The sequence below is a fragment of the Aedes aegypti genome, chromosome 3 (genome assembly GCF_002204515.2).
Source record: "Aedes aegypti strain LVP_AGWG chromosome 3, AaegL5.0 Primary Assembly, whole genome shotgun sequence".
In the NCBI taxonomy this organism is placed as follows: Eukaryota; Metazoa; Arthropoda; class Insecta; order Diptera; family Culicidae; genus Aedes; species Aedes aegypti.
In genome coordinates, this window is record NC_035109.1 from 248,452,249 (window position 1) to 248,475,198 (window position 22,950).

General features: G+C 37.7%; 2 protein-coding genes across 2 annotated transcripts in view; one reads left to right on the plus strand and one right to left on the minus strand.

The window, feature by feature from the left end:
- LOC5565213 (transmembrane and TPR repeat-containing protein 1) overlaps window positions 1-22,950 on the minus strand; it is a 790,448-nt gene that overhangs the window by 142,835 nt on the left and 624,663 nt on the right. The window contains exon 6 of the mRNA XM_021851740.1: window positions 1,749-1,822. Within this exon, the coding sequence (XP_021707432.1) occupies window positions 1,749-1,822 (74 nt within the window). The remainder of the gene's footprint in view (window positions 1-1,748; window positions 1,823-22,950) is intronic.
- On the plus strand, window positions 11,968-13,439 carry LOC5565220 (peroxisomal (S)-2-hydroxy-acid oxidase GLO3). The gene is made up of 3 exons (XM_001649526.2): window positions 11,968-12,569; window positions 12,635-12,893; window positions 12,955-13,439. The coding sequence occupies exons 1-3, from the start codon at window positions 12,031-12,033 to the stop codon at window positions 13,249-13,251; spliced, it is 1,095 nt and encodes a 364-aa protein (XP_001649576.2). The 5' UTR covers window positions 11,968-12,030; the 3' UTR covers window positions 13,252-13,439.

Consider the following 22,950-nt stretch of genomic DNA (forward strand, 5'->3'; position numbering starts at 1 on the left):
ACGGTGAAAAGTTTCCATTTTTTCATAACATTCCATTTTCCGGATGCCGCCATGGCAAGGAAAAAATAAACTATGCCCGACCACCACAACTTGGGGCATCATCACGAGCAAACATTCCACCAAAAAAACAACCACTTGAATATTCATGCTTGACCACTTGATGTGTAAGTTGTTGTCGAAATGATTTTCGGAAAGTGTGTAAGAGTTGGGCGGTGCTGTTGAAATGTTTGAGATTGGGCAACGTGTTGAACCGAAAGGGCCAAAATAAGAAATGGTGGGCGTGCAAACTAGCTCCTGGGATTCATTTCACAAATTCAACATTTATGATGATTTCTTACGAAGGTCGTTAAAGGGTCGATAGATGTGCAAGGGTGGTACAAGTTGTTCTTTGAAATAATCAAGGAATTCTGAAATGGATTGTAGCGTGTGCGTTACTTGAATTCCTCCTGTAACCCTATCATCATTCTATTCATAATGCCTTGCGTGTTTTGTGGTTAAGAAAAGTAATTTACAAATTGAATACCCTAAACAGCAGGGAACGTGCCTTTGGAGCTGGCTTTCTGATACCTGATTCTATCGATTATCTCTAAAAATAAATGACTGAAGCCAATGTGTGGACTCATGAATGTAAACTTACTAATAAAATATCTATTTTTGCAATTCCGTTGCAAATCAATCAACTTTTCACTGAGAAGTTGATCAACATAACGGCCTACTTTTCCTATTGAAAAAAACAGTGCTGAAAAGTGCTACTTTTCAGCATTTTTTTCGGTGCTGAAAAGTAGCACTTTTCAGCACTGTTTTGGTAGGCATCAATCGAACAACCCAGTCTCTTCATGCCATTTGTGCTTATTTGCGCGGCGTGTGAGTCGAGACGAGTCGTTCTCAACTCGGGTGATGTGAGGCGACTAATGTTAATCCAATGGGAGCGAGTCGACAATTGTCCCTCATTCGACTCGTTTCGCCTCACATGCCGCGCAGAATAAGCATAATTACATCTGATTCTAGATCCGTTGTGCGATCTGATTCCGACAGAGGCTGTCCATTAACCAAGTGATAAGTTTTTTTGGGATTCCAGGCCACCCCCACCCCCCTTATGATCGTTTGTCCATACACAAATTTATAAAATACGTATGGACCGTGATCATTGGCCAGACCCTCCTTCTCCCCATGAATGACCATGTGATTTATGGACGTGACCCCACACAGGCTGGCGATTCTGATTTGGAATCGAATAGTCCAACATTTGTGCTGTGCTGTCTTACCTGATATCGATGGGAGCGTGAAAACTTGTGACATTCATGGGTAGGTACTACTGTATCAAAGCCTAGGTGATTGAAAAATACTGAATTGATACAACGCATGGATGTGTGCCCATGTGGGTTCTCTTGAAATGTTTGTTTGTGCATTTAGAGTTCATCCAGCTGAAATAGCATTTTTCGAAATAGCAAAAAATTTTTTAGGCAACTCGTTGCAAAACTCGGTTTTTTCAGCACTCGTTGTATTTATCCAACTCGGCGAGCCTCGTTGGATAAATGTACAACTCGTGCTGAAAAAATCATCATTTTGCAACTTGTTGCCTAAATAACTATTGTCGCACTGCCCTAATATGGTTGGAAATTCATTTTATATGGAAATTCAGTGTGCAACTCATTTGGTTTTTGTACAAAATTGTACAATTCAAGAAAACTAATGTAGGTAGAGTTTAATACTTTCTAAAGTGCACTGTTTTATAAAAAAAAACTTACCCATGATATGCCAGGAGCGAGATGAGAAAAAATATACACGCCAGTACATCCGCACGACCCACAATTCCGGTAACCTGCAAATAAAAAAATTAAAAAAAATTATTACGAACATCAAAAAGGGTGCAGAAAAAGCAAATATCAAAATTTACTCTTTAATGAATGTTCGAATCCTCTGAGCAGAATCTCAAATAGAGAAACTTTAAAGTAGATGGAGTACCGTGTACCTTTTAATTCCGCTACTAAAAATTTAGGAGCGGAATTAAAAGGTACACGGTACTACTCCATCTACTTTAAAATTTCTCTATCAAAATTTATTTTTGAGCGATATTATCGCTCAAGGCGGTAGCGAGGGTGTCGGCTTCGAGAATGTCATTCAATTTTACAACTTTTGTTTTGTTGTCTTCCTATTTAAGTCGCTATCCTGTGTTAAATGGTGTTATCGCTGTACGAAAAAAAATTAAGCCATGTGGATTGCCAAAAGGATTGCCGAAAACGGCGTTTCTTCTATATGAGGGCCCTAAAAAGCAATGAGAGCGTATCTAGTTATTCAACAAGATTTTCTATAAAAATAAAATTTCTTCAGTATTTTTTGAATTCCACCAGGAATCCGTGACTTCGTGGTAGAACATCTTTAATATATTTTTTTAAGTAATTCCTAGCCAAATGTTAGAATGAAATCCAAAACTGGAATATCAGTGGAAGTACAGTTAACTCTCCCTCACTCGATATTCCGTATCTCGATATCGAGTTAGAGAACCATAGTAAAAGTTGGTTTTCATTACTAACTCGATGGTCCCTTGGAACGCAGTTTCACTGCTTTTGTGTTCTGTAACTCGATACCTCCCTAACTGTATGGTCCCTTCAATATCGAGTAAGGGAGAGATGACTGTATTATTAAAGGAATCCTTAAAGGTGTGATAAATCCTAAGAGCATACCTCGGCGGAACTTCAGAAGAAATTTTTGGATTATCCATAGAATAATAAGTAAAAAAAAAAAGATTTGGAAATGTCACTGAAAACTCCTTAGAGGATTTTTTAATGGAATCCTTGAAGTGATTATTGAATTATTCACTGGAGAAAATTCTGAAAAGAATTTTTGTTAGGTTTCCATCATTTTTCTTCCAGGCATTTTTGGAAGAAGTTTACTGCCGTTATACGCATGATTGTCCCATGTTACTCTTGTGCATTTTGACTTTTTGTCATCAAACAGTTTATTTTTACGTATAGTTCTAGAAAACACTTACCAAAAATTAACTTTGTTCGGAAACTCAATAAAAAGCAAGCCAAGTCAATTTGTCCCATTGTTGAATTTCCACGTATAACTGTCCCACTACTGTATTTCTACGCATAATTGTCACACTATACAATTCGCTGCGCTAATGTTGAACAAAATATTCAGTTGTCAGTTTTGAATTAGCTGGTGTTTGGGAAAATCGTTTTGATCATCTTCTTACGGTGGCTTTACATCCCATGTGGAACACAATTTGTTTTATGTATTATTGGGATGCATTCGTCATTCATGCGAATCTGACGTCAAATTTGATTGAAATTTTCAATATAAAAATATTTTATTTCCCATCTGTTTTTCAATGAATTTCAGTTGAAATTTCAGGGTCAATCACAATTTTTTTAATTTTTTTTTTGAATCACCGTCATTGATTAGAAATTCACCGTAATTTTGGATTCATCACGAGGATTACTGAAATACAGTCGACTCTCCATAACTCGATGTTCAAGGGACCATCGACTTATGGAATTATCGAGTTATAGAATATACCGACGCAAAAAATCAAAAAATCTAAAGAACATTTTTTTGTATTTCCAATACATATGTGATCACTTCTGTAAGAAAGCAATAATATTTTGTTAATAGTTGCTTACCAAATATTTTATGGTAACTTTTTACGAAAAGCTCCGAAAATCACGGTATTTTTACTGACATTGTTTTTATTATCTTCATGTTTCTCAACTTTTATTACAACTTGCCAGTATTTATTCACATCCAAACAAGAAGTGGTCTTACTTTCCCGAATAAAAAGGATTTAAAAATGGATATCGAGTTATGGAGGGAAAATTGCTTCTCACGTGACATCGACTAGTGGAGATATCGAGTTATAGAAATATCGACTCAAGGAGAGCACGATGTATGGAAATTTGAAGGGACCGAAAAATCCATCGAGTTATAGAGTATATCGAGTTATAGAATATCGAGTTGTGGAGAGTCGACTGTAATCTCACTTGAAGAATAAGTAACCACTTTAATTCCGAGTCCATGGCTTGCGACAAAACAACTTCATGATTTAGAAAACCAAGTCAAAATAAAAATAGTTCGACCGTTTTTGGATGACTTGGCCGCATGCTAGGTTGGTCCGAATACCGGTTCACTGGTGGAAGTGGCCATTATATTGGCGAATCTGAAACATATCTGAGACATATCAATTTTCATGGATTTGCAAATCAAATCAACAGTCAAATGTATTTGAATGACTTAACCACATGTCGAATTGTTCTGAATTCCCGGTTTCCTGGGGGAAATGGCCTCTAAACTGTCGGTTCTGAAACCTAGCCGGTAACATCAAACTTCATAAATTCACAAATAAAGGCTAAAGAAGGGTAATTCAAAGGTTCCTGGATGACTTGATAACATGCCAGGTTGTTTTGAATACCCTGTTCCCCAGAGGAAGTGGTCATTATATTGGCGGTCTTGGGACCTATCTTGCGATATATCAAACTTGATGAAGTCAAGAAGAAGTCAAAGTCTAGTCAAAAGAAGAATATGACCTGGCCACTAGCCTGGGACACGGTTATATGAACAATTTAGATTCTCGCTCCAGTCCACTTTTTGGATTGCATTTAGGTCCCATAACAACTGTGCAAAATTTCAGCTCGATCGGTGAAACTATATTTTAGCGCCAGCCGTTCAAAGTTTGTATAGGATTTACTATGGGAAAACTTACTTTTGCAAAGAAAAATCGCCAGAGGGCAACCTGTGCTCTAAAAACATTCTGAACACAGATCTCGATAGGAGGAAACTCTGCATCATTTTGAGAAATTTCAAAATTAACTACTCAATAGTTTTCTTAAAGCACCACTGGAAGAATATTTTAAGGCTCAAAAAAAAAATGGTGCAAAAGTCAAAATTGAAAAAGCAGTTTCTTCTTAAATAGACAAATCGAAGAAAATTAAAACACACAGCTCTTTTATTTGCCAAATAAAAAGGCTGTGTGTTTTTATTTTCATCAATTTGTTGTTTATAAAGGAAAAAACTGCTTTTTCAATTCTGACTTTTGTGCCATTTTCTCTTGCGCCTTAAGTAATTCATGAAGGCATCCTTGAAAAGAATCCTTTAAAAGTCCTTGAAGGAAATTAAACCTGGAGAAATTCCTCGTGGAATGCCAACAAGAATACTTAGGCATTCCCAAACAAATACTCATACAATTTATTGATGGAATCAGTGAAAAAAAAATCTTGTAAGAATCTCTAAAGCTGTTTCTTATGAAATTCCTAGAGAAAATACTTGGAAAATTTGAAATTAATGTAAGAACACGTAGACAGAGAATTCTTTGGGGGAATTGCCTACAAAAACTAATGGAAGAGTTTTTGAAGAAAAAAAAACTTAGTGATATCCCCGAAATCATTTGTGAAGGAATTCTTAGAAATATTCATAGCATAATTGTTAAAGGGAATTCATATGATACTTTAGAAGAATTGATATTTTTCATGTAGAAATCCATGTTAGTCTTTTACAATGGAGTTCTGGAGAAATCTTTGAGGGGTCCTTTTATATACTTTTGGATGCTTCTTCGGAAGAATATCCGGATGGAAAAAGCAGAAGAATTCCAAGAACATATTCTTGAAGCAATTCTCTGATTTTTTTCTATGTTGAACAAATGTGTGAAGCCTTTTTTTTTGTAACAATATTTTTATCAACTACCGAAAGCTAAACATTACATATATTTTGCAATTGGATTAAATGGACAAATAGATGTGAAGTTTTGCGAAAAAGTTACACGTCTTCTCAGTGAGAATCGAACTCACGAGTCCCTGATCTCTAGTTAGGGCGCGTTACCCCTACGCCATGAGAGAGCTCATGGACGCAGAAGTTAACCTGAATTCGATTTCAGCTCAATAATCATATTGTCAATTTGTCCATTTAATCCAATTGCAAAATATAGGGTAGGTGTACCAGTTATGGCCATAGTGGTTCCCTATTTCGCCATACGTGTTAACTAGAATTTCTTCACATTTTGAAAAGTTTTGTGTGTTTTAGAATTAAGATAAAGGATGTATCTAAATGTTAAAACATTCAAAAATATAAAAATTGTGAATGTTGTCGAAATTTCGCGAATGGCCAAATAGGGAACTACTATGGCCATAACTGGTACACCTACCCTAATCCTCCTTTTATGGAGGACCTAAGCATAATGTTGACATTTAAATCATTTTGCGTGTTCAAAACCTAAAAATTCTAGTATTTTGCAATGTGAAGTGTAAAAACTATCCTTTATCTGGCGTATAGTGAGATGAAAAAATTAAATTTTGAAATCAAACATACATGTTTTTACCATAAATCTGAAGCTCTTCCTTTGTCCTATTATTGCGATATACCAAAAATCATATATTTGATTATATTCACTATACATACAATGCTACACAATGTTTGAGAATTAAAATAATGCTTCCTTCATGTAAATGACACATTACGGTACTGTCAGTTTGTGTCACTTAGGATTCATATTTAAAGAAAACTAATTGATATTAACTTCATATCACGATTGGAAAACAAATCAACACAATCAAATGATTTTCTGCTGGTTTTGTCTGCTCTTGCGTTGTAGTTGGACAATGTTAAGGTAAATAGGCAAGGTTTTTCCATCTGTGACCAATAATCGCTAAATAAAAATGTATTGTTGACTTAAGTATACTCCACAGTTTGATGCCTTTAAAATAGATTTTGTACTCACTTTCATCAATCCAACGCAATTTTAAAAAACTCTTTGCCTGCGATCATCTTTTCTCTTAGTTTGTCAATACATTTTTAGCATTTGTACCGATTTTTAATCATTTTTTGTGATTTATCGATAAAACATTGTGTTTATTTGAATTATGTTTTTAAAAGAGAGATAATACCGAGTGAAGATAAGCAGAATTTTAGTGTTTGAATGAATAAATGTATAAAGGATACAAAATAAGGTCACAGAATAGAATGCAAATAAAATTAGAAATATTTATAGCAATTACATTTAAAACTATTTTTGAAATTTCAATTGTCCTCTAATTGCGGTACACCCGATTCTGTTTTTGCACGGGAGATGCGTACCGTGCAAAAAAAGTTTTCAGTTCAAAATTTCAAAAACCGTGCAAAAAAAGTAATACCATTTCTCGACGTTTCATGCAAAAATAAGGTTTTGGCGAAAAAAAAAGTACGGCCGTGTAAAAAAAAAATCCGTGCAAAAACAGAATCGGGTGTACCGTTTTGTCTCAAATTCCGAACAGACTCATATTCCGAACACTCAGTTTTTGTATGGCGATTTGATTGAAATGTTTCGCTGAAATATGTCATCAAATAACAAGGAAATGGCAGTCAATTGCAATTCAATTTTAACGTCTCCAATATAATTTATACCGCAGGAGTAGTGATGATTCTCTAGTTTCAGACCAGAAGAACAAACTCAAGTAAATTTATTTGCGAAATTATTTATTTGAATACGTTTTATTCGTGCTGTTCGGAATTTGAATCAAGGTGTTCGGAATATGAGACAGAATGAACACAGTGTTCGACATTTGAATCAAAATGTTGTTCCATACTTTAACGTAAAAACAATACTAAAACTTATTAAATCAACATTATTATCGGTGCACCCAACAGCTAACAGTTGGGCTTTGCGAGGAAATCAAAATTTACACAAATATCTGCCCATTTATACCAATCAGATGCATTTGAAGTCACTGTTGGCCTTAAGTGTTCGGAATATGAGTCAAAACGGTATTTTCTCAAAAATATAAAAATTTTCTTCAAAATTCAACATTCATTAATTGACTACATCCATAATGAATTTATAAATCAGCTGCAGTTAATTGTTTTGGTTCTAAACTCGAAAATTCACGCTTTCAAATCTGTTCCGTAGATAGATGGACCGACAAAAAATATTGGCTTTTCTTGATGCATAATTTAAAACTGTTCTTCCAACGATTGAAATCGTTTAACTTTGAAAGCATGCTTTTGGTTCAACTTAAGAATATTATAAGCTTTCATCGCCATCAATTATATCCATAGAAAATTGAATTTTCTATTAATAATGAGGTTTCAATTGTCATACCGCAATAATGGGTAATTTAACCTATCTATAGGTTATGGAAACAAATTACAAAAAATCGCAACGCTCTAGAAGAATACTAATGGGTTTGCTATTTTACGGATGTGCTGGATCTTTCAGAAGGCTGGTGGCACGCAGGTCCAACATTAGGCCATGATAATAGTTGATCAATCGAACCCAGATAAATACAAACAACTAAACTGCGAATTGAAGTATTCTTTAGTCTGATAAAAACAGTTTTGGGACTCTGAAATGCTTCTCAAAACAGGTTCTAGGAACCATAATAAAATCCGCGGTGGTCGATTTTTTTAGTTTTCTTGATATCGAACGACTGTTATTAATTGCTTCCTGCACTGCCCATAAAGGCATAACTGTCCCATATGGAAAAAAGTAGGCATTGAAAAAAATGGCGCTCAAAGGTTGAAGTTTGCCTCCTCATACAAATATTCATAGTTTTCTTGTACATTTCTACATACCATATTCATTTAAAAAAATTGCGCAGGCAACTCATTTTGCTTCTGTTGATTATTAAAAAATCTGAACTTGAACACAATTCACGTTTTGCAGTTGTTATTTGGGTTCAAAGTTCATATTGAGACTGTTATGCCTTTATTTTTTAATATGGGACTGCATCAACTTCATATTTTTCCACTACATTTTCAAACAAAGTGTTTTAATGTTTATATGCATGGTAAAAAACACATCAAAACATGGATGTTGCAACGCAAAAAGGTGCTTTTATGGGCAATGCATTTATTATCTGAATATCATTGCAGAACATTGTCATGTCCAATAGATTGACAAAAAATTGTCAGAGATAAAAAAACATCGGAATAATAAGAGCACATCTGAAAATAATGCAAATCAAAGTACCGTTTTGATTCATATTACGGACAGCTCCAAATTCCGAACACTGCATTTTGTATGGGAAACATTTCACACGAAATGTTTCAATTTGTGTCGTTAAAAAGTTCGCACTTTCAAGTCTTGTTTTATCCATATCTATGGAAGTTATTACAAACAAGAGACGTCTAAGCCAGCTGGACATTACTGTCCAGCTGCCTTAGACGTCTCTTTTATGGCTTGACAATTTCAATTGATGATTTTACATCTCCAATTATGATGTTCATGAGCTGTCCGGAAATGGAATCAAAGTGTCCGGAATATAAGGCAAAAGTAAAGTAGTGTCCGGAATAAGAATCATAAAAAGCCCACATATTTATGTTTATTTTAAATTATTCATGTTGAGAAATCAAAATTTTCACCCACTATTCGAAAGTTAAGTGTTCTGAATGCTCGATAACGCGGAGGAATTATACCCATTGATTTTTCTCTATGCTTTTGGATGAGTTGTACTTTACAGAGGCCTTAAGTGTCCGTAATATGAATCAAAACGGTAAGTTTGATATGAAATAACATTTTGATTTCCTCTTATAATTGGAAACAGACAAATGACTTCTTGCAAATTTCTCATAGTAATAGGTTGTTTTTCATCACGTCAACCCGTCATGAAATGGCCTACTTTCCGGCATTGACGTATGAGTCTATTACCCAATTGAATAGCGTTCGGTAATGACTCATTACGCAACGCAGTTTGGTTGCGTAATGATTCATTACGCAACGTTTTTCAGTAACGGAATGAAGCACATGTGATTTATATAGCTATCATTCTTAGAAAAACGGAGAGGTTTATGAATTTTCGTTACTTATATTTGATTTTAAGGAATAATACAAATAATAATACATTTGGCGGGATATCGACCATCGAGACTGATTTTCAAAATTTCTCGGCGTATTTTCGGTCCTCGGGTTCCTTAGTAAAACAATATTTTTGATTAAACCCGATATTTCGAGCATTTATATGCTCATCTTCAGGGCAAAATTAACGATTTTGCCCTGAAGATGAGCCAACAAATGCTCAAAAGTCGAGTTTAATCAAAACAATTGCTCTACCAAGAAACCCGAGGACCGGAAATACGCTAAGAAATCTTGAAAATAATACAGTTGAACTGGGTTTGAAAGATTCAAGTGTTCGAATCAAAAAGGAATTTCCAACGTATCCAGCACCAGTTAAAATTTTCCATCCTTCATGTCTCTTCAGAACATAAATATCTACCCCAGAATCTGCTGGTAGAGACGCGGATCGAAGAAACCAACTGCTGGTGGTGGTAGCTCCACAAATTCCAAATTAGTTCTCTCCTGTATGAGACCAGCCAGGGTCACTTCCGCTGTCGACTATCGATCAATCGGCACATCAGAGCCGGAATTGCTCATTGTTTCGAATAATAATGCTATCCGGACGATGGTTTGAAACATTGTGACAATTACTCAGTAGAACCTACTATGATCAGAATCGTTCAAACATGGCTACGGACGGCCACGGTGTACTATATTTAAGAAGGTGATATATTCCCAAAACTGACAGCTACTTGACGACGTCATTCCTATCTACCTCGAACAAATTTGCGAAAAAAATGATCAAGTGGTCCGGAAGGTATATGGTACGATAGGAGTGACGTCAGATGTTTACAATCAAACTTGATATTTACATCAGTGAAGAGCCTGCCTTGTTAATTTTTATGTCGTGCGGACGGCCATGTGCAGATTAATGAAAAATAGTTTTAAAATTCTTACTCAAGTAACCTTTCATGAAATTGCAAAAAATGTTGTACACAATTCGTTGCAGAACTCGATTTTTACAGCACTCCTCGTAATTATGCAACTCGGCAAGCCTCGTTTGATAAATGCACGGCTCGTGCTGTAAAAATCTACATTCTGCATCGAGTTGCGTAAACTACTATTTTCTGCTCGGAGTCGATTCCCGGTGGCCATTCCGGATTGTTGTAGACCACTTCAAGAAAAACTCAAACTAGACAAGTATACCTTTTATTTGTAATCAATTTCAGGAAAATCAAAAAATTAAATTGGATTTTTTACAGGTAAAACAAAACAGCTAAAAACATCATATAAACACAATATTTTTAGAATTCGTTCTAATTGATGCTAAAAACCAAACTATTATTCATAATTTGCAAAGCCGTTCTGTTATAAGGGTAAACGATGCAACTACTTGAAGTGGCATCTTTGAATACTTTCCTCTACAAGCGCATTGTCTGTATCAGGAAAGAAAAACTTGAAACTTTTATCGACATTCAAAGAGAGACTCTCACTGGTCTCTGGGAAACTTTTATCGTGAATCTGAATTTTTGATGATTGTTTCCACCGTGTGGAAACTAATCGTGAAACTTTGTTAGAATTGTTTTACCTAGTGATTAAGCAGCGGAAACAGAAACATTGACAAACACGAAGTGTATTTCTCAACAATGATTACTGCAAACACGAACAAGTTTGAACTAATAGAAGAAAGAAGTATTAAAAACCATTCGGTGAAATGTGTATCTATTTGTTCAAAATAGCCGTTTGTTGGAAAGTGATGTGTAGTAACCTGTTGTAGATTATTCTTCAATAAAATGGCTCGTCTTTCGAAGACGCCGTGAAACGTTTTCTTTGAGCAGCAGGTGACACTCCCCCCATCACCATGTGATTTCGATAATGAATGCGAACTTTTAACTAACGATTCGTTGTGTGGTAGCAAGAGAAAAGTTTTTTGAGGTGTGGTCACACCAAGCGTTTGTAGCTTTCTCATTGAAAGAAGTATCATCTGATTGAGCATACGGTGTGGAATTGTACAATAATTTAAATAATGCAGAATTTAATTTCCAGCTTGTGTGAAGCGCTCAAGTATAGTAGACAACACACAGTCTACCGTCTACAAGTCTACCGCTACATGCATCTCATCTTGTTATCTTCAACAAGCCTTATCAGGTAGTTTGTCCGTCATTATCTCCCGTTCAATGCTATCAATCCGCCGTACTGTTTACGCTACACTTTACAGATATAGGTGCTTAGTTTGCATTTTCAAGCTACGTTCTATTCCATCAGTTTAAATTCATCCATCGACCGCAATGGCACTGGCATCAGTGAAGGACTACGAGAAGCGTGCATCGGAGATCATCCCTCGCAATGCACTGGATTACTATCGAAGTGGAGCGGGCGACGAGCTGTCTCTCCGCTTGAATCGGGTATGTTTCGATCGGTTGCGTATTCGGCCGCGTGTGTTGAAAAGTGGATCCAAACGGGATCTGTCGGTGAACTTGTTCGGCGATCGGTACTCGATGCCGATCGGGATCTCGCCGACAGCGATGCAACGGATGGCTCACCCGGAAGGGGAAGTGGCCAATTCTAAGGCAGCTGCTAGTCGAGGCGTTGGATTCACCCTGAGTACGATTTCTACCAGTTCAATGGAGCAGGTAGCCACCGGGACTCCGGGATCCCCCAAATGGTTCCAGCTGTACATCTACCGCGATCGGAAACTGACTGAGAGCTTGGTGCGTCGGGCGGAGAAAGCCGGATTCAAGGCCATCGTTCTGACCGTAGACGCACCAATGTTTGGCCTCCGGAGGGCCGATATGAGGAACAAGTTCTCGCTTCCACCCCATCTTGTGTGAGTTTGGAAAATTTTGATCTCAATATACGCATTGAGCATTACAGCTCCGTTATTAATTCTAGTCTAGCCAATTTTGAAGGTCGTCTGGCAACAGGAGTTCAAAGTCAAGGTGGATCAGGAATAAATGAATACATCACAGAGCAATTGGATCCGACGCTGTCCTGGGACGATGTGAAATGGTTGGTCAATTTTACCAGGCTTCCGGTGATTGTGAAGGGAATCCTTACCCAGGAAGATGCCGTAATTGCTGCGGATATGGGCGTTCAAGGTATCTGGGTGTCGAACCATGGGGCAAGGCAGTTGGATTCAGTACCAGCATCGGTATGTCAAACGAAAAATAGCGCCACGAATCTATTAATCATAATAACTAAATTATTCTTAGATAGAAGCTCTTCCAGAAATAGTGAAAGCCGTTGGTAACCGCACTACTATAGTAATGGACGGAGGTGTAACCGAAGGTACGGATGTATTCAAAGCCATTGCATTGGGTGCCAAGATGGTATTCTTCGGAAGGCCGGCTCTGTGGGGTTTGGCCGTCAATGGGCAACAAGGTGTGGAACATGTTTTGGACTTGCTGAGGAAAGAGTTGGATGTGGCAATGGCACTGGCTGGCTGCCAAACTATTGGAGATATCACACCAAATCACGTGGTTCATGAGTCGCTGTATGCGAAGTTGTAATAATGTAATCATTGAATGGAAAAGTTTGCATGGATTATGAAGAAAAATTAATGAATTACACTATTCTGCTGTGTGAGCTTAACAAAATGAAATAAGTTACGAATAATGTACATTACAGAAAAGATTACAGGCTCCTGTTTTTTTTTGTTTTCATTAGAATCAATAAAAGGTTGAAACCTTAATCCCTAGTGAGTTCTGGAAAATATATTGGCATCACCATAATCCATCAATAATAAAAAAACATTTAGTAGGGGAACTTTTGAACGAAAGTTACTGTCTCTATCCTTATGTTATTGATATTCATTCATAAATAAATTATCGAAGAGTCCATGGAGGCATTCCTGGAGGAATTCATGAAGTTATCACTGGAGAGGAGAAATCTCAGAAGGAATCCCTTAAACGATTCCTTAGAATTATTATCTGGATAAAATTCTGAAGTAAGATACCCCGGGGCAAGTGAGAATCCGAAATAACCTTCAGCAAAGCTCATTTGTGGTAAGGTTTTCAAAGAGGTATCTTGAAAGTTGTAACCATAATGACAAGGAATGTATCAGACACACAAGATTTGTTGTTTTCACCAACATGTGTACTGTGTTACAGTTATAATTTCAGCTCCATTATGACCTTGCATTGAAAATTCCGGTACGCTATACGTCTTGTGTTGTTTTAAAATGAAATAATTGTGTCTGAAATCGGTTTGTCGACAGCGCAAATTTCGAGTATTATTAAAAGCTACACACGCTGAATACACATTAGGGTGCGGCTTATTTTTGGAAAAGTTCTCAAAACCATAAATTCGTGTGCTCTAATGATATCAAATCCAGGCATTGAAAAAGTTCAGATCATGAGCAAAAATCAGCTGATTTTATGCTAACTTGATGCTCATTATAGAGGTCGGCCGTGAGCAACACAACTCAGTGATCTTTGACGTTCATCTACGCAGCGGTACGTGATCATTGTCGCTCATCAATAAAATTCAACTGAGCTTATTGAAAACGGCTACTTTTCGGTAAATTTAAAAGCACAAAAGGTATTTGTCGTATTTGTATTGTGGAGTAAAATAACGCAGCACCTCTCTTAAACTAATTGCTAATTTTTGTAGATAAATTCGACTGGGATGTTTGAGATTTAAACTACGTTTATTTGGCTTTCTCAGTCATGGGAAAAAATCAAAACGGTATGTTTTGCTTTGTTGGAAGCCAAATAAACGTAGTCTAATTGCTAATTTTCCAGCTCCTACTCAAGAAGGAAGTGAACGGAAATACTTCGCTAACGTGGAATATTCCAAAAACGGATTAGGAAAGAAAGAGGCGTGAAATCGGTATCCACGATTTATTTGCCAGGATTGCCTTAAGGTGAAGATGAATCGAAGCCAAACATCAAATTTTCAAGAGCACACGGATCTGGAGAACCAAACACCCGTTTAAGCTGAAAACTTAATCGATTGGTCACTAGCTGGTGGTGACCAATCGATTAGGTTTTCAGCTCAAGCGGATGTTTGGATCTCCAGATCCGTGCTCTTGAAAATTTTAACTTTGGCTTCGATTCACCTTCACCTTAATCGTTCGAAAAAAATCCAATCTGGACTGGCTGATGGCTGTGCCTGAGGAGTTATTTTTTGTATTCGGTCGAACAGATACGTCAATGCATTATGCGAGTAATGGAAAGAACGGCGGAGTGGGTCATCCGACTTTAGGATTATTGATGAACTGGCATTTAACATTTGGACACCAATCGTTTTAATAAAAAAAAAAATCACTGCACTGTTTTAAAGACAACTCGTAAAAAATAGTATAATAAGATTAGGTTCATTCAAATAAAAAAATCAGCATAGGAAATAAAACTTGGGACCGTTCAGGTATTAAGAGTTGAGTTCTTGAGGTTGTGCAATTCTTAGAAATGGCGTGCAAATTCGACATTTTTCCTTTTAGTTCCATATAAAAGCAAATAAATTTATCCAGAGCATTTTCAGTTGCAGCTTTCAACCTCACTTCTTTCGAACAACGTATGGTTGTGTGATATTTTCAATTTTTTAAGCGTCTCGTGTCATTGTTATTCGAAGGCGCACACTTTGATTTGGTTATGCGAAAACTCCAGCTCATTGTTTATTACGGTTGTTAAGAAAATTTTCCGTTTTACGGTAGCCGCAGAGTTCTACCGCAGCTGTCAAAGTTCTACCGCAAGCTTTGAAATCATTCTATCATTGAAGCAAACAATTCAATCATAGTATGCTTGAAAGAGAAAACGCTATGAAAAATAGAAACAAACAACAATCATCAAGACGGTTTCCAAGGTATCATTGAAGCCTACTGATGATTTACCAATGCAAATCAGTGATGTGACAGCTGCGGTAGCTTTTCTTTGAACGGAAAATTTTCCCTAAAATTGCAATATCTTGGTAACGATTTCTCGTGATCATTGATTGAAGTCTGACTGAGCAACACAGTTCGCTCACAAAGGCTGGGTACTATGATCATCTCAGGATCACGCTCACAGTGCTCGCTCGCATCTTCAATGCCTGATCAAATCACATTAAAAGAGAAACCTCAAAGCTTGAGCTAAAAATATGAAGATTTAGAGGTAGCGCAAGCGTCTTGAAGGTGAATTTGCAAGTTGTAGAAAATGGCCTTCAGTAAATTCACCATAATTTCGTTATTTCTTAACCAATTTTGAAACTTTTAGCACCATTATCTTCAATTTTTTTAAACTTTGTAGAACACCAAATTTGTCTTAAATCAAAACAGTGATTTATATTTTTTTTTTTCATTTTTTTTTCTTATTTTATTAAAGTTTCATTTTTGTTTCACCATAACTTCATAAATACTCGTTCGATTCAAAATATTTTTACATGTTTTTGAAGCAAATTCGGTTGTTTTTAAACTGTTCGTACAACCCATTTTTCTAAAAAAAATTTTGAATCAGTTATTCATCAAAAACTACCCAAAAACATGATTTAAAAAAAAATAAATTTCCTTGGATTATTTTTTTTTGTGGAAAATTGCATTTTTTTCTATGACAGTTAAGTTTATAGAGCATCTTGTTTTAATGACGAGTTGAAAAGTGCATATATATTTAACATGTGCAAAACGATTTTTAATTCATTTTTTTAGAAATTGTTGCAAAGTCCTTTTCAAAAATTTAACAAATTAGAAAAACCTGCTTCAGCTTTGAAGATTATGCCTATAGGATAACTGGCAAAAATAAAACTGAAATTTTTCGTTAAGAAATCACGTTGTTTTTTTTTTCAGTTTTTATTGAATAACTTGGTCAAACATTTTTTTAATTTTATTTGTTGTATGAAAAGTTTTAAAACAATCAAATTTGCTTCAAATACATGTTGAAATATTTAGATTTTGGAAGTTATGGTCATTGAAAGATTAAATTTTTAGTAAAATGAGGAAAAAATTGGTGTAATCCATGTTTAACTAAAACTAGTTTGGATTTCAAGTAGATGAAAACAAAAAAAAATCGAATTTAGTACTATACCATTTAATTCCACTAGAGTTTGTATCCTTTGTCGTGTACTAGACTCGACTATGCACACATTATATATTTATGCTAGGTATAAACGTTATTCCCTACCCATTTTTATAAACTTAAAATTTAAGAGATGTAGATACATTCCATCCCTCTTTTGTCGAAACTTTAAATTTAAGAGGATTTTAGACAAATTTGATGTTCCAAAAAGTTTTCATAAATTTTGTAGGGAATGATGTCAAAAGTTTCAAAATTGGTTCAAAATTCCTGGGGGAATCCCGCGATGGGGGAATTCCGAGAGGAATACTTGGAGCAATCTCTGGAGGAATTCCTGGACATGCTCGGAGGCATTCCTGAATAAATCCGCGGAGGCATTCCTGGAGAAATCACTGGAGGTATTCTTGGAGGAATCCCCGAAAGCATTACTGGAGCAATCCCTGGAGAAATCCTTGGAACAGTCCTCGGAGGCATTCCTTGAGAAATCAACGAAGGCATTCATGTAAGATACTTGGGGTCATTCCTGGAGGAATCCCCGGAGCGATTTCCTGGACGATTTATCCAGAGGAATTACTGAAGGAATCACTGGATGCATTCCTGGAGGAATCCCTGGAGGTACTTCTGGCATAAAACCTGGAGGTGTTCCTGGAGAAATCTCCGGAGGCATTCTTGGAGAAATCCCAGGAGGCATTTCTGTAGGAATCACCGGAGGCTTTTCTGGAATCCTTATAGGCATTCCTGGACAAATCTCCGGAGACGTTACTGAAAGTATTCCTGGAGTATTTCTAGAAGAATTTCCGGAGGCGTTCCTGGAGGAACTCCCGGAGGTATTCCACGAAGCGTTGAACACCAAACGTAACCAAGATAAGTTGGCAGGTACGTTCCGGCTCATGACTTTACGGGTGGCGAGTGCCTACCGCACTATATCATCGGAGGCAGTGTGCGTTATCACCAGAATGATCCCATCTGCGTCACTCTGGCTGAGGACATCGCATGCTATCAGCAAAGGGACACTAGGAATGTGAGGAATACCATTAGGTTGGACACAATGGCCAGGTGGCAGCAAGAGTGGAATAATTCTGAGAAAGGAAGGTGGATCCACAGGCTCATGCCTAACGTGTCGGTGTGGACGACCAGAAAACATGGAGAAGTTAACTTCTTCCTGACCCAGTTTCTGTCAGGCCATGGATGCTTCCGGAAATATCTGCACAGATTCAGACACGCAGAATCTCCACATTGTCCGGCCTGTCCAAATATCGAGGAGACACCGGAGCATGTTATATATGACTGCCTTCGACTCAGGGATATACGAAGCGAGATGATGCCAGAAACCGCAAGCGTCTTAAATCCGGACAACATCGTGCAGAACATGTGCCAGCATGAAAGCATCTGGAATGCGGTGAACAGGACAATAACGGCGATTATGTCGTTGCTGCAAAGGAGATGGCGTGATCGGAGTAGGCTAGATCCTCCGTCAGGGACTAGACCGAGTAGAGCGGGCGTAGCGTAGTATCGGTTAAAAGTCTTCGGGGCGTCTGCAAACCGGAAGCCATCTTCCAATCGGAATTGCAGAACCGACCCTGGTATTTGGGCCGACCAACGTCTAGTCGGAGTCCGCCGCCGTGGTCTAGCTGAGTAATTCGCGAAATAGCACCGGTAAAGGGTCGTCGGGGCGCCTGTGAACCGGAAGTTTAACTCCACCGGAATCGCAGGACCGACCTAGGCATCTGCTCGGATAGCAGATGGTAGAACGAAACTTTGAACTCCTTCGAAATGCAGCCTGCAGATAAAATAAAGCAAATTTGGAAAAAAAAATATTCCCGACGTGGACTTGCTTTTGCTGCCAGACCACGTATGAGAACAGACTGAAGCCATATACATGACAATCATGCAATAACTGATGAAAAGGCTGATAATTGCATTGAGACAGGGTAAAATCTGAGGTATTTATAGACAAATTTGTATGAATTTTTCACAGTTTTTTCAGACATCACATGAATTACAAGATATATTTTTGAGTGATTTTTCGACCAAGTTGACCATTTTTTATGGAAGATTGAAAAGGGCGCACAAATGTGTGCAAATATGTATATTTCTAATTATCATTCCAAATCAAGAAACATTTGAAAATAAAAGTCCATAATAATTAAATATGGCATTAAGGCGAAGTAGGCCGTCATTGAAATTTGTACGCATCGTTGATGATTGTTGCTAATTTCATCGATTTCGAATCAAAGAAAATCAGTTGGTTTTGCACTGACACAGCTGAAAAAGTATCAACATACTTGATGCATGTTAGCGCGTTCAGTGATACATTTTCAAGTCAATATAAACTATCAGGACTGAGTTTTATCAATTTGAAATGCAAGCTGAAAAGTCATCATTGTTGCCAAAACGAATGACGGGCTACTTAGCCTTAAATATGTCAAATATATTATTTCAGCTATTTTGAAGAGATTTTGAGGTTTTGACCGACATTTGTTCTAGATCGAACCAATGTGCATCGGGGACAAGGCAGAGTAGCATCGATCGTCTCAAACTAGTTTTGGGTCGTCGTGGCTCCAGTGAACCGGAAGTCATCCTCCAACCGGAATCGATGGACCGACCTCGGCATCCGGTCCCAGGAGAGCTCGAACAGCAGTAGCGGAGAACGGGTCGTCGTAGAGCAACGAAGTGCACATGAGCGTCCAGAAGAAGTTCAACAGGGCTCTGACGCGAGGCCAGCCCAAGGGAAGTATGCGTCGTCGCACAGAAAGCTGTCCAAAGCCCCGGCGAGATCTTCAACCACCCATTGGGCAAAACGTGTAGTTTTAGAGATACCGTAGAAATGTCGTAATGAGCATCGTTTTTGACGACATTAAGCTCCAACAGCGAACTAGCAGAACAGCTAGAGGTGAGATTGACGAAGTGCATGAGCACAGCTCTTCCCCGATGAAGTTGCCTGATATGATCCCGGAGGGGGGTTGGAGGGTCTATCGAGGCACAGGAGCAGTAGGGAAAGTTTTTAGTGGTAAAGCACGCCTAACGGGAGTCCCACACCGCGCCAACACACAACAGATAGCTTTTTTGTACTCTAAAAAAAATAAAAAAGAGACTTTCCTGATGGGTATTCCTGGAGGAATGCCTAGAGGTATTTCTGGGAGAACATATGTACATGGGCCCAGATAGCCGTAGCGGTAAACGCGCAGCTATTCAGCAAGACGTCGTGGGTTCGAATCCCACCGGTCGAGGATCTTTTCGGGTTGGAAATTTTCTCGACTTCCCAGAGCATAGAGTGTTTTCGTACCTGCCACACGATATACGCATGCAAAAATGGTCATTGGCACAGTAAGCTCTCAGTTAATAACTGTGGAAGTGCTCATAAGAACACAAAGCTGAGAAGCAGGCTCTGTCCCAGTAGGGACGTAATGCCAGAAAGAAGAAGAAGATGTACATGGCTGCAAGAATCCCTGGAGTTATTTCTGGAAGAATCTTGGGAGGCGTTCCTGCAGGAGCCCTCGGAGGTATTCCTAGAGGAATCCTTGAAAGCATTGCTTGAGTTATCCCTGGAGAATTTTTCCTGATCCCTACAGATATGCTGTGATTAAACCCTTGATATTAACTTTAAGGAAACCCAGTAGGTGTTCTTTTAAGAACTTACCCCACATGAACTTCAGTGAAAATTGTAAAGCCTGTCCACGTCAAATTTTGGACACAAAAATAATTGCAGCAAAAAAATATTGCTCATAATTCAACAAAATCAACTTTTTTTTCAGAAAAAATAATGTTATATCTACATCATAAACAGTACATAAAGATGTAAATCCTTCTTTCTGTAAATTCTTGAACTTTCTATGGTTCATCCGCCATCAGGTTTCGTACGGAATCCTCAGATACGTCCTTTGTACCGTTTCTCCATCTTCTCTTGAACTCATCGATACTATTTGCTTTTTTTTTTCATAGTTTCGAAGAGTTTTCGCTCTACTGGACGAAGTTCCGAACATTTTGATAGATTGACTGTTTTTGACATGTAATTCACCTCTTGTACCTTATTCCGTTCCAGGGCTAATTTCGCATAATGACAAGAGTCCAAAACAGAGCTGGAGAGTCATGGCTGCTTATAAACTGTAGCAAACGCTTTTGCAGACATAGTGCCGGTAGAGACGAAACATTTAGATTTTTGACCACAACTCCATATGGCCTGCCAAATCGAATACTTCGGGAATTCGGATACCTTTTTGTTCAAAAATGCTCAGCTTTCCTTTTCCATGCGGTATGAAAAGCCACACCCGGAAGTTGTGTGAATTCTTCAACAACGTATGTTTCATCGTCTATTTGGACACAAGAAATTGTTTGACAAAATTTAGTGTACAGCTCTTTAGCACGATTTTTTGCGGTGAAATAGGGTAACGACTGTTTATTTCGCTCTTAATCGCTAACAGTTGGCGCCAGCGGAAAAAAGTACAGGCAACAACCTTCCGAACATTCAGTTTCTTTCACTGGCCGCCGAACGACGACACTGTTGTTTGTATTTCACCCACTGATCGCGCTAAGTTGGATTCTCAAATTTCTCAATTTTTCAACACAAGCGCATGGAAGAATGGTAGTCGGAGATTTGTCAAAACGTATGGAAAATAATGAAAAACCAGCCCTGTCGTCCTGCTTAGTCGCGCTTAGTCGACGACTAAGAAGCTTTCCTCAGATTTGTTTTCTTAACGCCCTTTGGGGCTTAAAATTTAAGCTGTATCATCGACCTGAATTAATTTAACTTTGTTGCATGTAGATCAGGTGCAACTAAACGCCCTATGTAACATTTATCGAAATTGTCAAGCTGTGTCAACGCCCTACAGTAATTTGACTTTGTCGCAATTAGATCAGTTGCATTTAACGCCGAGTTCGGTTTTGCGTCGTCCGGTAGATTTGACTCATGGTTTCGCGCGTGTATTCGTCGCCGGAGATTTTATTTTTTTTCCTGTTTTGGAGCGTCTTGCTGGGTAGTGCTTCGTGAAGCCCAAGCGGGACAGTTCGGTTTTGCGTCGTCCGATAGATTTGGCTCACGGTTTCGCGCGTTTTGTCTCCAAAGATTTTTTTTCTGTTTTGGAGCGTCTTGTTGGGTAGGTATTTGGAAGGCACAAGCAAGACGGTTTGTTTTCGGGACGCCAAGAAGTTTTGCTATCAGTTTTGTGTTCAGTCGAGGATGGATTACCAACTGGTGAGTTCGTTTCATGCTTGTGATAACACATATTTTCTTGAAAGCGTAACTTTTAAGTAATTTTAAAACAAACTTTGTATTATTCGTCACTATAAGTGTCGGCATTATGCTTTTTTCTTATACAATTTCAATATACATATATTTGTCTTTTTTTGACATTATTAAAAATTCTCTTTTGAATTGTTCGACATTGTGAATGTTGACGTATTTTTTAAAACTTCTACCATATCGAGACAAAATGCACAGTAATACTCATATGTAATTTTCAAACAAACTATGTATAGTTCGTCACTACAAGTGTCGGCATTATTACTGTTTCATATAATTTAAAATATATACATGTTATTTTCAGTTTTCGTCATTAATAAAAACATCTTTTGAATTGTTCGACATTATAGATGTTGACGTATTTTTTTTTAAGCTTCTACCAAAAACTTCTCGAGACAAAAATACAACACTAGCTTTAAATACAAGTCGTAAATTTCCCCCTTGTCCATGGATCGCATCATCGACCAGAGGTGACTCCCAGATCATTTCCTCCCTCACTAATAAACACCCTTCCCGTGGTGATTGTGGAGATGCAGAGGTATTCTCGGTCTCTAGAAGCAACAATCATTACACCCTAACATTCCTTTCCCATCCCAACTGACTGTTAGGACTTGGCCGGCGCCGTTATTGATCAATAATATTAGATCTGCTAAAATTGCACTTCGAGAGTAAGCGGAAACTCCCATCCCTTATTCATTTGGATCGTAGTGCAATTCTTACCAGTTCCGAACAATCACGGAGTAGCAACCATTGACATGTACAGTCAGTCTATGCTATGCTATGCTATGCTATGCTATTAGATCAGTTGCATTTAACGCCCTATAGGATGTCATTTAATAATAACAAGCTATATTAACTCCCTGAACTAGTTTGACTTTATTCTATGTAGATCAGGTGCATCTTAACGGTCTGAAGACATCAATTCCTAGTTGTATCAATGCTCTGGAGTATTTTGACTTTGCTCTATGCAGATCAGGTGCAACTCA

What these genes read in the sequence shown, in the direction of transcription:
- LOC5565220 (XM_001649526.2), top strand. Translation starts at nt 12,031, where the DNA reads ATGGCACTGGCATCAGTGAAGGACTACGAGAAGCGTGCATCGGAGATC. An exon ending in TCGCTTCCACCCCATCTTGT is followed by an intron (nt 12,570 to 12,634) that starts GTGAGTTTGGAA and finishes TATTAATTCTAG; the next exon opens with TCTAGCCAATTTTGAAGGTC. An exon ending in TGGATTCAGTACCAGCATCG is followed by an intron (nt 12,894 to 12,954) that starts GTATGTCAAACG and finishes AATTATTCTTAG; the next exon opens with ATAGAAGCTCTTCCAGAAAT.